This window comes from Podarcis vaucheri (genome assembly GCF_965113315.1).
Source record: "Podarcis vaucheri genome assembly, chromosome: 11".
Classification (NCBI taxonomy): Eukaryota; Metazoa; Chordata; class Lepidosauria; order Squamata; family Lacertidae; genus Podarcis; species Podarcis vaucheri.
This window is the reverse complement of record NC_138749.1, coordinates 24,895,649-24,908,737: the sequence shown is the minus strand read 5'-3', so window position 1 is coordinate 24,908,737 and position 13,089 is coordinate 24,895,649. Positions and strand designations below refer to the sequence as shown.

The following is a 13,089-nucleotide window of genomic DNA, read 5'->3' as shown; positions in this document are numbered from 1 at the left end:
GGTGCAGAGGATGCTTATCACTGGGCTGCTGTCAGGGCAAACTGGATTTTAATTGCTGGTTCTTAATGTGTCTTGATGTATTTTAGCTAGTTTGTTTTTAATACTTTGTATTCTATAATGATGTTTTATAATAATAATAATAATAATAATAATAATAATAATAATAATAATAATAATAATATCTATACCCCCACCCTCCCTGGCTCAGGACGGCTAACACCAAGTATGAATTACAATAAAATGTAATAGAAAACAAACAAACAAACAACAACAAACAAACAGTTGATTAAAATACAGATTAAAATACAGCTTAAAATGCAGCCTGATTTTAGTGGTAGCCCATAAATCAAGACCATAAAGGGAGGAAACATCAGATATTCACTGATCCAGTTATCCATGCTGGTCCTACATGGACCAGCAAAAAAGCCAAGGGAAAACTTATATACCAAATCCCATATAAGGGGTCAGAGTGAGTCTAAGCCAAAGGCCAGGCGGAACAGCTCTGTCTTGCAGGCCCTATGGAAAGATGGCAAATGTTGGAAGCCAGTTTGAGTCCAAACTTGGAAAAAGGCAAGCTATAAATACATTTAATAGTAATAATAAAATGATGGCGAAAGCGCTGTTCTAGGGTTAGGCACTTCCTCTAGGGCTCCGCAAATTTGGAGAACTGAGGTGTACAAACGGAGCATTCTCTCGCATATCTTCTGACCTTAGCTGTTCTAGGCAAAGTGAGGATGGCAGCCCCATTGCTTTGCTGGTCATGGAGTCCTGGCAGTTGCCCAACCTTGCCAGTCTTGTGAGGCGCACTTCAAGGCTCCTCTCGGGTGGGTACCATTGTAAGAGAACAAAGGAGGTGTTCAAGGTGAGTTCCAGCACTGTTTTTTCTAGTACAATAGCACTGGTATGCCTGATACCGTCTGTTCCCCCAAGAGTGACCACATCAACTTGAGCTAGCCTCCTGCTGGCTTCCCATGGTCCTGCTGTTCCGATTCCTCAGCCCCAATCTCAGTCTGGATTCCCAGAAAACCCACTGTGGGGCCATTCATCTGCATTAGCTATTCTCAGAGGATGCCAGGGTCGACATCTCACCACAGAAAACTCAACATGATTTTCCAAAGTCTTTTTTTTTTTTTAATGGTAATGGAAGAAAGATCTGGAGCACACTCTCTTTATACCCCCAAGATGCATGTTCTGTGTTACATCTGTCTTAATGCTTAATTCAAGCTGGCATAACCTCTGCCTGGCTCATTAGCATAGGTTGCAGTTGCCTGCCCTCTCTGTCTGGCTTTGTCCCTTTGCCAGGGTCAGATTCTCAGGCAAGACTCGCTTGCACTTCAGGAAGACTTCTTAGAAATATAGCTTGAAATATAGTCTGAACCATTCTCCAGTTATAAATAACATACATACCAGTTGCGATGGGAAAAGAACATCATTCCTCCTGTCAAGCTTAATTGAACACTCTGCAAATTCGCTGGGTTGTGGCTTGTACTTTTTTCACAGGAAGACAGTAGGCGCTGCCATTCCAGTTCAAGAAGCCTTCCAAAGCTGGTGCCCACCAGATGTAGTTGGACTTGCATCATCCCAAAGGTCAATAAGTATGATGGGGGTTGCAGTTCAGCAACATTTGAATGGCACCACATTTGGGGAGGCAGTCTTAATTGTTTGATTGTTTGGGCTTCAGTTAATTCATCAGTTAGTGAAACAGTTGTTCTGAAACAGGAAGGGCAGTTTCCTTGTTTTTAGATGATCTACGTGCATCTTAGAAGAGCAATCTGTCCTATATGACAGGAAGCAGAGACTCCCTCTTAAGATGGTGCCTGCCATCTAGTTTTTATAAGAAACTTGTTGAAGAGCAGGGTGGGAATCAAACATAGTGGTCATCTGAACCTCCTTGGTTACCTTCCTGCTCCTTAATTCCTCCTGTGGGGTCCTGGTCAGCAAACTTCTGGCTCATTGTTGATAGTATGAACAGGGATGCCTTTGTTATCTTCCTCTCCCTCCATGATCCCTGGCTGGGTAATTTCATCCTGGGGCTGCCCCCCCCCATATTTATCCATAATATTCTGCTGTTTAGCCCCTGAATGGGCTCAAATGACAACAACAACAACATACAGTGGTACCTCGGGTTACATAAGCTTCAGGTTACATACGCTTCAGGTTACAGACTCTGCTAACCCAGAAATAGCACCTTGGGTTAAGAACTTTGCTTCAGGATGAGAACAGAAATCGTGCAGCAGCGGCAGCAGGAGGCCCCATTAGCTAAAGTGGTGCTTCAGGTTAAGAACAGTTTCAGGTTAAGAACAGACCTCCGGAATGAATTAAGTACTTAACCCGAGGTACCACTGTAGTTTTGATGAAATGAAATATTGCTTCGTGTAGTTTTAGCAAGAAATTTGCAATTGGCCCCCTAGAGCAGGGTTAGGCAACCTAAGGCCCATGGGCCACAAGCAGCCCACGGGGGTCGTTTAACCAGCCCACGAGCCGCCCCCCCCCCAACCGAGCTGCCCACTCGGCGAGTCCCTGCATGCGGTGCTAAACCAGCGCAGTGCAGCATGGAGACTCACTTCTGTGGTGCCAAAAATCACATCTGCGCAGATGTAGACACCAGAAATTACTGCTGTGCTCGCTCATGTGCACACACGATCCGGCCCACAGAGGGATCTCCGCTGGAGTGAACTGGCACAGGTGAGGTAAACCTTGCCAACCCCTGCCCTAGAGCCTATTCCGGGAAAAGGTCATATTCAAGGCCTATTGCGATGGGATTGAAGTGGTTATGGCTGCCTTCCTTAGCCCCCAGTTATCTACGTGGGACTCACTTCTGAGGAGACATATGTAAGATTTTAAGTCTCAATGACTTCAGCAGGATTTGTTTGTGACTAACGTTTGCTGGATCCCATCTTTTGCCCTTAAATCCTTTGTGCCTTTTGAGCAGTGTGACTTAGCCTTGGGAGGGGGCGGAAAGAATAGATCACGGCATTCTGATTGAATTCTTGATGCTTCTTGTGTTCCCCGGTATAAAAGCAATCGTGGAAGGTTACCCATTATTTGCAGCTGATAAGCAAGACACCGGCATAGCAACAGTCTTCTGCATTGATTTTTCAAGGGCCTTGAGTCTGGAATTCAAACATGTTTAGCTATGTCTCCTAGTTGCATCCTTTAAAAGGGAAGATGTTACCCATTAAAATGGGTTCCTATAGTAACAGCAAAGGGATGTCGTCACAGATGTTTGCGTGCACTTTTCCCCACGTAAAGTCTCTGTCTTAGTCTATATTCTTCTGAAAGTTTCAAGCCTTTCACCAGGAAAGGTACAGTTAGATCAGGGGTCAGCAAACTTTTTTAGGAGGGGGCCAACTCACCGCCCCTCAGATCTTGTGGCAGGCCAGACTCCACACACACACACACACACACACACACACACACGGCGGAGGGGGGCTTCTCTCTCCTCCAGCCCCTCCCCTCCTGCTGCTTTCCTACCTCCTCCACTACTCTGCTTGTGGTTGAGAGCCGGCGGCAGTGGCGGCGCCTCTCCTTTCCGGGCCAGCCTTCCCGAGCACCAGGCATGGGGCCAGTAGACGCGCCACGCTCCAGCCAAAGCCCTGCGGCGCACCCTTTACGATGTCCATGGACGGAGAGGCCGGTGGGCGGATGGCGAGTCTGGGCTGCACCTCAGCACGCGGGCGGCGAGACTTTGGATTGGCTGGCACCAATCAAAGCCCAGCTTCCTTCCTCCGCAGGGCGGGGAGAAGCCAGGAGGAGGGAGGGACCCACACCAGGCCTATTGAGCTATTCAGTGAATAGCTCAACAGCTAATTTCAGTCAGTAGGAAAGTAACATATAAAATGTGATGAAATAAAGCAGTGTCTCTAAGATACACTGGGCTAAGAAAACTACCGTTTCAACTATTTATACTTTGTATTGCCCTTCCTCTTCTTAGGAATTAGGAATCTTTATTAGGGATGTAAGAGACCTGCTGGATTAGGCCATAAATGCATCTAGCCCAGCATTTTGTTCTCAGATTGGCCAACCAGATGCCTTTGGAAAAGCAGAACCTGAGTGCAATAGTACTCTCCCTCTTATTGCATTGATCTGCACCATTACCCTCTGAGGAATCATGGTGATATTGTTTGCTTGTTCATTCATTCGTGTACAACCTCTTGCACTGGTTTCATAGAGATGTTGAGACAAAGAAAAGTCCCCCAGCATCAACCATGGGAATCAGTCTTTCAGGGGCAAATGGCCAGAGAATGGCAGAATGAAAGGGAATGTCTTGGAAGATGTTATGGCTGGCTGGAATCTTCAACAGGAGCATTCCACACAGTGAATTAATTTGCTTATTGGTGAAATTACTCTTGGGCAAGTGTATGCAGGATTGGTTAAAAGCAATCTACACTTAACTGTCTTAATCAATCTTGTTGATGTCTTCATTAGAGTTTATGAATTTGTAGTTGTTTTATTCTGTATTTTCATTTCCTTTGCTTTTTGTATTTGGTTGCCTTTTGAGACTGAAAGGCAGGATACAAACAGGAATGTGTACATTGAGCATTCCACCCAAATTAAAGAAGAGCAAGGTCCAGTAGAAACTTTTCCTGTGTAAAATAGGAATGAAATGCATGTGATTTTCATTCATTTTCGTGGGAATGAAATGACAGGCTCTCTTCCCCGTGGGTGCTACATTCATATCTATGTGTTCTGTGCCTGGGAACTTTTAGAATTTAGAAGTGATCCTTATTCCTTACTTTAAAAAAAAAAGCAAAATACTGCCACAAACCGTACACAACATCTTTTCTCAAATTACTTTTCTAATTAGAGAAGGCCATTTGAAAAACAGCCTTTCACGGTTGATAGAATAATAATAGGAAAAGGTGAGCTGGCTTTGCTGTTTGTTGTGCCTCCTGATCAGCAAGGTCAAAAACGACTGCTGCTGATTCAGAAAGAAAGAAAGAAAGAGAGAAAGAAAGAAAATCTTCTGCCTGCTTTTTATTATTATTCATCTATAGGCTAGGCATGGGGGATCATTCAGATATGCCGTTTTATATCAGGAGTCCTACTCCCTATGTAGGTTTGGACATATTGAGACTTCACCCACTTCTAGGTTAAAGGGAGCACCTTAGTTCTAGCCCAGCCAAGATGGTTCCTTAGATTTTTGTGTGTGCCGTCTATTAGCTGTTAAGTAACAGCATCTGAGGCAGGGTCAGCACCAAGTTGGGCTGGGCCTTGACACATCCCCACACTCCTAATCTGAACTCCTTGAGAGCAGCATCTTCCCTTTGTGGCAGGTGAGTACAGCAGCAGCAGAAAAAGGGGGCTAGCCAACAATTGGTCCTTGGCACTTTAACCCCCACACAATGCTTCTGGGCCTCCAATGTAACATTGCTCTGGAGAAACACTAAGTTGGGAGCTCTAGAGGCATTTTGAAGATTTTAAAGTGGTTGACACCAGTTACCCAGGCAAGAAAAACTAGAGCTGGTTGGATGCAGCCAACTTTTTGACTGCAGTTGGTGGCAGCCTCTTCTGAAGTCTTGAATGATCAACAACTATCCACTACCAAGCCCTGATCTGAGGAGACCATAGCAATTGCAACTGTGAGTCCAGCAGTTTCAGGGGATTCCAGCATTACTCTTTCTGTTCCCCTTCTACTATAGGTAGGACTTTGCCCGTATGCTTGTTTGGGGGCTGAGAAGGCACCGTGAAGCAGATCATCCTTCACCAATGTGGTACTCGCCAATGGCATTCTGGCTGCGGCCAATGAGAGTTGTAGTCAAATAATATCTGGAGGGTACGAGGTTGGCAAAGGATGGTGCAGATGCTAATGATGGGAGAGACTGAGCTCAGCGGTAGGTGAAGCACACAAACGATTCCACGTTCATCCCCTGCCCTCACTAGTTATGAAAAGAATCAAATGGCACTTTACATTTAGCCAAATATTTTTGGATGAGATGTGCGTGTTTCCTTGGCAGGCACCATCTTGGGAAAGGAATTCCCTTCAATGTGTGAAAGGCAGGGGAATCTTCATCTAAGATTGTGCCAGTCACCGTGGTTTAATTAAATGTGTTAATTTTGGTTTTTAAAAAAACCTGCTGCCTGATGAATCAGAACACCTTTTTGATCCATCAGAGCATTTTAATGGGTTAATCTAACCAAATAATCGACTAATAGTATAGTCCTGTACAAGCCACTTTGAAGACTTGTGGTGTTTATTGGGACTTACTCCCAAGTAAGTGTGGTTTCCTCAGTGCGAGAAGTGAGGTTTCAGAGAACCAGGCAAAGGGCCTTCTCAGTAGTCACGCCCTCCGTGTGGGACGCCTTCTCATCAGATGTCAAGGAAATAAACTATCTAAACTTTAGAAGGCATCTGTATAGGGAAGTTTTTTATGTTTGATATTTTACTGTGTTTGATGTTTTAAGTTGTTGGAAGTCGCCCAGACTGGCTGGGACAACCCAATGAAATGGGTGGCAAATAATTTATCATTATTATTATTTACTCAGTCCTATAATACAGAATTAATTGAGAGTGAGCCACATTTAACTTAGCGAGGCTGTTTTTTGTGTAAACTTGTATACATTTGCTTGATAAATCTTTGCAGTTCTCCCCATCAGCTCATGTCTGTACTCCAGGACTCATAAACTCTCTGAACAGTGATTTATGCAAAGGGAGTTGTGGTGGCTGCGAACAATTCACAAATGATCTGAACATTAAGCACTTGCTTTTTCCTGACCTCTTTGCGTCAGGTAATTTTAGACTCTTGATTTAATGGTGCCACAGACTTTAGATTGTGATGCTTATTACTTTGCTTGCTTCAAAATGTGGCAAGACAGGCCTCCTGCTTCTTTCGCTGACTTCTGCCCCCAAAGTCCTGCCCTGGCAATACCATTGTGAGTTGATTTTTTTAAAAAGTAGCTGCTGAGCAGAGACCTTGCAGACTAGGTTACCATAAGGAGCAAATGGCTACTAATATGTCCCACAACCCTGGAAGAGAAGCTAACTAACTCAACAGGGGGTGGGAAATTGCTTGTTGGAAATAGTGATGAGACCTTTGGGCTTATTTCAGCGATTATCACGCTGTGTCAAAAAAAAACCAAAAAGACCCACCAGCAAAAAAGTGTATCTGTTTTCTTCTTCTTCTACAAATTCTATTTTTAATGCATACTATTCTGTGTTTATTTTAAACACACTGGATTTTGGAAACTTTTATGAAACAAACCAGATTTTGCAAGTAGGTGTCCAAAGAACTGTCGTAAGCTCCAGAAATGTTTAAAGATAGGTTTTCGCAAGCTACAGTGAAAAATACTGCAAAGCTAGGAGTACAAGGGAGGGGGGGGGAGACCTTGAAAAAGTGTTGTTATGCTGCGAAAGGTCAAGGTTGGCATCAGTGTAAATAACAGAGTGAGAGGGGTAGTGGGGCAGAGAGAAACCTCTGCTAATTATCTGTAATTAATATGTTGGGTTTATAAACCTTTCAGACAAATTGTTTAAATGCATTTTTCAGTACAAGCATGCTGCATGTGTTCCAAAACTGTACTTTAGAGCTCGAGAGGCTTTGTTGCTCGCACCCTCCCTCATGCCAAATTCTCCCTTCTAGGGAAAACTTCAGTGTTTAGATATTTGGGGCCACACACAGCTGCAGCCAGGCTTCTCACTGGCATATTCCAATCCCTGATCTTCTCATTTGGAAGGATCTGTTCCACTTGCTTGTTGCAATGTGCAAACCTTGAGCTGGGGCAACTTAGTGACTAAAAGACTTGGGCTACCTTTCAGGTGGCACTGTGGTCTAAACCACTGAGCCTCTTGGGCTTGCCAATTGGAAGGTTGGTGGTTCAAATCCCCACAATGGAGTGAGTTCCCATTGCTCTGTCCCAGCTCCTGCTAACCTAGCAGTTTGAAAGCATGCCAGTGCAAGTAGACAAATAGGTACTGCTGCAGCAGGAAGGTAAACGGTGTTTCCGTGCACTCTGGTTTCCATCACATTGTTCTGTTGCACCAGAAGCGGTTTAGTCATGCTGGCCACATGACCCAGAAAGCTGTCTGTGGACAAACGCCAGCTCCCTCGGCCTGAAAGCGAGATGAGCGCCGCAACCCCATAGTTGCCTTTGACTGGGATTAACCGTCCAGGGGTCCTTTACCTTAAGTGCTATATACCACTTTAAACAGCCACAGCTTCCCCCAAAGAATTTTGAGAGCTGTGGTTGTTGTTTGGTAAAGGTTCTCAATTTCCCAGTGTTACCTGTGAAGAGAAAATGGTTGTTAAACCAGACTGGGAATTGTAGCTCTGGGAGGGAACAACTCCTAACAACTCTCAGCACACTGACTACAACTCCCAGAATTATTTGGGGGAAGCTGTGACTTTCTAAAGTGGTATCCTAGCTCTTTAAATGTATGGTTTGGATGTGACCTAACAGAACAATGCTGGAAGGGACCAGGATATGGCAGGAGGGGTGGGGTTCCATTGCAGTGGAGGCCCCTGCTGTCCCACCAACAGCACAAGTTGTTGACAGGCTACCGCTGGTTGTGTTTAAGCCTGTGGTAGCTGGCATAAGGCTCTGGAATTAAGAAGGGGAACCCCTCTCTCCCCCACCCCTTCCATCCCGACCAATTCAAGCAGTGGGGCTGCCGACGTGGCACTGGATCCATTGCTCTATTCAGTTGGACTTGCTTCCCATACTATGAACTACCAAGTCTCTGGTTGAAACCTCACTTCTGCTGTGAAATCGTCAGGTGACCATATGCAGCATAAAATATGATCCCACAAAGGCCTGTTTAGCTGGGTGTGGATTGGTTGGCTGCAGAGGAATGGTAGGAGGAATCAGCTGGCGAACCTCTAAAGAAGATTTTCAGCCTTTTTGAGTCCACTCCATTGTGGAGTGTTCCCTCAGACTCATCTCCTCTCTCCTTGGGAGTCCTCTGAGCAACTGCTTCTGCCACCCCTGGTCTCTGCCCCCCCCAGCCCCAAAGCCCCCCCGGCCCCTCTTCACACTGCCCCACAGGGGCCTGGGAAGCACCCCTGGCCAGCCCCAGAGAAAGCATTTGCCTGGGGCACATGTAGCCAGGGCTGCTGCAACAAACAGCTGTACAAGCCTTTGGGAGCAGAGATGCAAGTGGGCATCAGATGAGGGAGGAAGGAAAGAGGGACATTGCCCGCGGCACCCCTGATCATCATTCAACGCACCAAACACTGGTTGAAAAACACTTTCCTACAGGAAGAAGGCTCCGAGCCAGAGGACTGGTGGTGGGATGATGAGTGGTCAGAGGAAGAAGACTGGGAGGAGTAGGAGTAGCAAGCTGAAGAGGTAACAAGGCTTAGTGAGTGGTGGTGGGGAATTTGTGTCAGAATTGAGTCTGGCTGGTGAAGAGTCATGGGTGTTTCCCCTTCCTGCTGTGATGAGCTCCTCTCTTCCCTGGTCTCACAGAACCAGGTGAGGCATAAAGAGGGTAGAGAAAAAGTTATCTTCATGCAGGCACAGAGTGTGATTGCTTGGGGAAAACCCTGGTGAGGGAGGGAATTAGGCAGCTGTGGGGAGGTAGGGATGTTCACTCTTAGCAACTGCTTCATAGGGGCAAGACCTGCCAGAGATGAGTCACTGTGCTCATCAGGCCTGACACTCCTGTGCAGATCCTTTTTTCTTTTGCTAATAAAGAGTTAACTCCAACATGCTCATTGTGATTTATTGCTGGCTTGTTCCTGTCACTGAGCATCCTGTGTCTATAGAAGTCAACTGGAGGCTTTTTGGAATGCTCACAAAAGAGACATGGGGCCAATAACCCTCTCCCACTGTTCTTCCCCAGTTTTTGAACTGGGGAACCATTCTGGCTAGTAGCCACTGTTGTCTGTGAATTAACATCCCATTCCCCATCCAAACAAGCAAGGCAATCTATCACATACCAACGCACTTGAGAAGCACATGGATCAGGATCAGTGAGGGGTGTGTCCTGTGGAGGAGGCGTGGCCAAGGCAAGGGTGTAGCCTAGGGAAAGTCCTGGGAGCAAGACTGAGCTGCCTGGAGGGCTTCATTTGCCCTAGGCCTTCATTACCTTGCTTGTGGATTAAATAGCCATCTCCCAGCATTTTTAAAACTTTAATTAAACAACAACAGCAAATCCTTTGGGAGAATGCTTACACATCTCCTATTGCACAGGTTCAGGGGTTTCCAAGGCCCCTTGACTACCCCCGTGTTTAGCAGTCTGTTGTTGGTCCTCCTCTCTTGGAGGCTCTTTGACTAAGAAACGAAGCTCCCCTTTGAAACTCCTGAGCTTCGGCCACTAAACGTATTATAGAAAATAAAAGCTTGGGAGACAAATGAAGAGAATGCGGAGCATGATGCCTCATTAAAATTCTTTCTGCTGTTATGGAACAATTTGCATACAGATGATTGGCATAAGCCTAGAGGGCAGACAGGATCATTCCTGTCAATGAATAGCATGTACTGACCGTGGTGCATGTTTTTTGGAGCTCTTAAAATAGCAATCAATAACCCTCAGCTGATGCTAGCAGAGATTAATGGGCACCTCTCCAGATCCAGATGGAAATCTCATTGTCCGCATGTTTTGTTTTTTAGCATGTTCTTTAAAAAGTAAGGACGCAAGAAGATCATGACACGTCAGTTGAGTTTCGTTCCCAAAACTGCCAGGAGGTTACCCAACCCTTTGTAATATGTAATCGGCTGCTCCTGCATGGAGGAACAGTTCCTCTGCATGTAATCACTTGCTGATGACATCGTTGTCTACATTTTGAAAGCAAATTCCAAAGCATATTCACAACATGGCATTTAAAAATCTCTCCCTGCACACATCCTCAAATCAGTATGTACATAGCAAGAACGTAACCCCGAAAATGCATATCTTATCTCTTTCACAAAACTGCACATGCCGACACTTAAGAGAATTTCAGATGGAACTGCTTTTAGGCAGGGGGGTTTATGATTAATGGTTGGCTGGGCATGTTAGCTGCTTGCAAGGGAGAGCCTCTGGGCATCTTGAATGGAGCAGCTCACGTACAGCTCTCGCTCCTTTATGAAACAGGACCTTGGCAGCAATCCTATATGAGCTTTTACTTGGGAGTAAGTCACACTGAAGGGTTGCGGGTGGCGCTGTGGTCTAAACCAGAAAGCCTAGGGTGGCGGTTCGAATCCCTGTGACAGGGTGGGCTCCCGTTGCTCGGTCCCAGCTCCTGCCAACCTAGCAGTTCAAAAGCACATCAAAGTGCAAGTAGATAAATAGGTACCGCTCCGCCGGGAAGGTAAACGGCGTTTCCGTGCGCTGCTCTGGTTCGCCAGAAGCGGCTTAGTCATGCTGGCCACATGACCTAGAAGCTGTACAACGGCTCCCTCGGCCAGTAAAGCGAGATGAGCGCCGCAACCCCAGAGTCGCCCGCGAATGGACCTAACGGACAGGGGTCCCTTTACCTTTAAGTCACATTGAACTCTGGAATTTGCTTCCAAATAGCATGATTAGGATTGTGCTGTGCATAGTATAAGACCTACACATACACTGTATGATAAGTGTGAGAGTGAGAAAGAGAAAGGGAGAGAGAGATTGAGACTTATCAGTCCCCAACCATTGTGCATGTATTCCTTTTAGTTTAACTTCCTGTTTAGCATCTCAAGGTGTTTTCTCAACCAGATGTCACTCAGCCCTCAAGCTTTTTGTGTGATTAAGCAGCTGGTTTCCCTTTCTGAAAGCAGTGGGGAGGGAGAGAGGGAGGGAGGGAGGCTGCAAGATATCAGGAGGAAAGAGAGTGAAGAATTATGTTCTCAGGCAGTCCTTGCATTGAAAAGGAAGGGGTCATAATGCTCTGTGCTCTTCCATTTACCCTGGCACCTCTGCAAGCGAAGCTTCCCTGGCTACTTACTGGTGCTCCAGTGGCTCATCTTCATATTTTCCTTCTGCCGCCCATCAACAGTTTTAGCATGTGGCTGACCTTTAAACCTGTTATTATAGGATTGCGAGAGAAAAGCGATCAAGAGGCTCTTTCAGCTGCCTTGCTTCCCATGTGACCTAGATGGAGAATAGATTCAAAATACGGTTCCTCCTCCCTCAGCAATGCAAGGCAGAAGAGAAAAGCACTGTCACTTCCAAACAGTGCTGGCACAAAGGCAGGGAGGAATAAAGCCGAGAAGAGCTCCAGTAGTTTAGGACTCCTCTCCAAGAGGCCGGATTTTTGTTGCAAGGAGTAATGCTTTTGAGAAAGCTCCTGCTCTTGAAGCATGCCTGCTCTGCAGAGGGAATACGTGGGGCAGGAGGAGCGGTGTGAGGACAACTGAAGTTTCACTGCTAGGAACACCTGGGATTTTACTTGCAAGATGAGTATTATTATGAAGCCAAGATCTCGATCTACCAGCTCATTAAGAACTGCAGACGCAACTTGGTAATATGGCTGTTTTTACCCCCTGCTTTGCTGACACTGCTTGCCTGTCTACAAATGCTCTGTTATATCGTTTTGTGCTAATAAATTGTGTACATGCTGATTGGGGTGCAAGGGTATGTCCAATCCAGAGATCACCTTTGTTTCTGTTCTACCTTGTTTAGCATGGGGGGTGTATGGCAATTTAGCTTTCTTGAACAGAGGGAGAACTTCTGCTGCCTTATTATGGACAACTTTTCTGAGTTGGCCTTCTGAAGGGAGACTCAAGGTAGTAGCTTCTATTGCTTGTTGGGTTTCTGTTTTGCTTTTCTGGCGACAACTTTCCCCTTATTTTTCTTGCATTTAATAAGTCAAGTGATGACAGATCATAGGAAGTATGGGAAAACACAGACTAAGATCTTGTGATGAGAGATTTTATCTTGTGTACTTTCCCTTAGAAAAAAAAATAAAGGGGAAAATGCCAGCATGTTTCTCTTCTCTCTTAACCCCCCCCCCCCACAAAGAGGCATGAACCAGGACGACAACCAGTGCATTTTAAAATATTATTTTTAGAGCTGGTGTAGCAGAATGGCTAACACAATTGCCCTGTGCCTGTTTGCTCAGATGTAAGTCCTGTAGCCTTCAATGGGGGTTACTCCTAGGTATGCATGCATAGGATTGCAACCTGAGACTGAGCTATGGGTCAGGAAGTCTGCCGCTCATTTGAATCTCACCTATGCCATAGACTTCCTTG

The 13,089-nt window shown here is 45.7% G+C and overlaps 1 protein-coding gene across 9 annotated transcripts in view; it reads left to right on the top strand.

The window, feature by feature from the left end:
- PDE4D (phosphodiesterase 4D) overlaps positions 1-13,089 on the top strand; it is a 639,723-nt gene that overhangs the window by 476,042 nt on the left and 150,592 nt on the right. The window contains exon 1 of one of the 9 annotated variants that reach the window (XM_082241913.1): positions 11,785-12,359. The exons of the other annotated variants lie outside the window; for them this stretch is intronic. Within the exon in view, the coding sequence (XP_082098039.1) occupies positions 12,295-12,359 (65 nt within the window). The 5' untranslated portion in view covers positions 11,785-12,294. Of the gene's footprint in view, positions 1-11,784; positions 12,360-13,089 lie in introns of those variants that run through there. 9 annotated transcript variants of the gene reach the window in all.